Genomic DNA, 2850 nt, shown 5'->3' on the forward strand with positions numbered 1-2850 from the left:
TTTTGACTTTCAATCATAATTATGACTTTCTATCTAAATTATAAGTGAGCCAGAAAACAGAAAATGTGTCATTTAATGCAACATAATTGTGACTGAGCAGAGAGACAGGGAGAGAGGGCAGGAGAGAGAGACAAAGAGGGCAGCAGAGAGAGACAAAGAGTGAGAGAGACAGAGAGAGGGCAGGAGAGAGAGAGAGAGAGAGAGGGCAGGAGAGAGAGACAGAGAGAAATAGAGCCCATAGTAAAAGCGCATCAGAAATTACGAGTGAGCCAGTAAATAGAAAATTTGTCATTTAATGCAACATAATTGTGACTCGAGTTACAATTAATCTCATGGAAATAAATCACCAAACTGACAGACATGATGTTTCATACAGGTATATATTACAATGTGCCTTGTTATATAATACAGTCAGGTTCTGTTTGCTTTGTCTCGTCTTTTGTAATAAAAATAAGCACTGGAGGAGGACGTGATACGTTTTTGTATTTTATTGTAAATTGGACATTATGCACATTACTTAGCGACTGACTTTTGTTAATCAAGCGTGTTAAGTGGTCACAGAAAACTCAACCCGCGCTGAGTGAGAGTCCAGACGATGTCGAGTCCAAAAACAAAAGGCGATAAAGCCGGGAGATCCCTCACACACACACACACACACACACACACACACACGCGGCGAACGAAGTACCAAAATAAAAGAGGAAGAACATTGAGTGACTGCTTGTGCCAAACACACCATTCAATAAACACAAAAAGGGTTATTTTCTTCGTTTCCGTCGACCGTTCGGGACGTTAACCGTGGAGTGAAGGGAGTCATTCTGTAAAATGCACCGTCATCGCAAATTCAAACCGGTTTTAACTTTATTTTTTTTAATCAGCAGGTCAAATAATAAGTCGTGGTCTCACTGACACAATAAATATTGCACACGTGATATTTCATAGGGATGTCTTTGCATACAAGTGCCCCCCCCCCCCCCCTTTCCTATGTCTAATTTCCTCAAGTTCTATCTCCCCCCAAAATACGCTCATCTTCATCATGATAGATTCAATATATAGAGGAGTTAAGGGTGTCTGTATAAAAACAAAATAACATCAATAAAAGTAGACATCCAATGTGTGACGTGACATCTGGCTGTGAGACCAAAACCTCTCTTTGTCCCAGTTTCTCTAATTTCTGTACAAAGACAAAACAACTATCCAGTCATGCAACGTTTGTTTGGGTGGGGGTGTCTGGGGGTCTGTTATGCTCTCCGTCGGTATTTAAGCGTTCTGCATCTCCTTGCCAATCTTGTAGCTCAGGATCTTGTTCCAGTCGATCTTGGTGCGTGTCACGGGGAGCTGGCGGCGTAAGGCTTTGAAGGTAGTGTCCGACATGGTCTGGTAGTTCTCGTTGATGGCTGTCTGGAGGGAAGAGCAGAGAATCATGAACAAGTTAGTTTACAGGTGAAAAAGCTGTGAGATCATTATGGAAACCGTTTCAATGTTTAACTAAACTTTTTTGTTTGTTTGTATCAAGAATTTGTACTAAATGTAGTTTAAAATTCTAAATTCTTTAGCTCCTTTAAATGAATGGACGGCCGTGAAAGAGCTCATTCCTTTAGTAAAATACAACGTCCAAATATCTCGCTACGACTCAGCATTCCATCCGCTGTAGCCTAAAAACCTGACATCATGAGGAACATGCTGTGATGGAGGTTTGCAGCGTGAAAGTGAAGGATTTCCTCATTTAATCCTGACAAGAGTAGAACACAAGCTTTTGGTGAGGTCTCATTTTTATCCATTTGCATATCTCATGCTACAAGGTTCCCTGGGAAAAGCTGCTGGGGAGAGGGGGACGTCTGGAATACCCTGCTAAACTCCAGATTAGCTGAAGATGACGGATGGATGGATGGACCAAAGTAAGACACGTTTCAAGAACGGGATCTCAAGTGTCCGGTTTGGGGACCTCAGAATTGCATCTCTTTGCAGATGATGTGGCTCTATTGGCTCCATCAGACCGGGACCTTCAGCACGCACTGTTGGTGGTTTGCAGCACAGTGTGAAGATGTTGGGATAAAGTCAGTACCTCCAGGTCTGAGGCCATGGTTTGCTGCCGGAAAACGGCGGATTGCACCCTTATGGTTGGGAGTGATGCACTGTCCGAGGAGAGGGAGCTCCAAGTATCTTTGGGTCATGAGTGAGAGGAAAACGGTGCGTGAGATGGTCAGGCAGCTGCTGAACCGAACTGTTGTGGTGAAGAGAGACCTGAGCCAGGAGGCAAATCTCTCGGTTTACAAGTCAATATATAAGTTCCGACCCTCCTCTGTTCATGAGCTTTTTTTTAGTAGTGACCAAAAGAATGAGATCGCGGATACAAGCGAATGAAATTAGCTTCCTTTGTATGGTGGCTGGGCTCAGCCTCAGAGGACGAGGAGCTCAGACATTGGGAGGGAGTTCGGAGAAGAGTTTCTGCTCCTTCGTGTCTAAAGGGGGGCCAGCTGAAGAGGTTCAACATCCGATCAGGACGCCTCCGTTTAGAGGTTTTCTGGGCACGTCTAACTGGTAAGAACCAGAATATGTTGGAAGGATTATACATCTCATCTGGCCTTGGAACGAAAAGAGCTGGAAAATGTTGCTCCACACCAAAACTTTCAATCAATAAATCAGTAAAAAGTTGTGTTTTCCTGCAACATCCAGCTTGTAATCGGTTTATTTCACACAGGATATCTGCTTCCCATCTTCACATACCTGATAGTCGTTCTCTGCAGCCTCCATGATCTTAACAAACTCCTTTGCGGTTGAAGCCTCATTCTGGAAGATGACAAGACACATAATCAATTTCAAGAGTAGAGGGGGGGGGGGGGGGGGGGG

At 43.9% G+C, this 2850-nt stretch overlaps 1 protein-coding gene across 1 annotated transcript in view; it reads right to left on the bottom strand.

The window, feature by feature from the left end:
* Positions 1–277: 277 nt before the first annotated feature.
* Positions 278–2850, bottom strand: part of LOC116392911 (F-actin-capping protein subunit alpha-2) — an 18241-nt gene continuing 15668 nt past the window's right edge. The window contains exons 9-10 of the mRNA XM_031864748.1: positions 2728–2790; positions 278–1401 (exon numbers count right to left, since the gene is read on the bottom strand). Of these exons, the coding sequence (XP_031720608.1) occupies positions 1261–1401; positions 2728–2790 (204 nt within the window). The 3' untranslated portion in view covers positions 278–1260. The remainder of the gene's footprint in view (positions 1402–2727; positions 2791–2850) is intronic.

The sequence above is a fragment of the Anarrhichthys ocellatus genome, unplaced genomic scaffold (genome assembly GCF_004355925.1).
Source record: "Anarrhichthys ocellatus isolate YVR2014 unplaced genomic scaffold, GSC_Weel_1.0 scaffold2, whole genome shotgun sequence".
Classification (NCBI taxonomy): Eukaryota; Metazoa; Chordata; class Actinopteri; order Perciformes; family Anarhichadidae; genus Anarrhichthys; species Anarrhichthys ocellatus.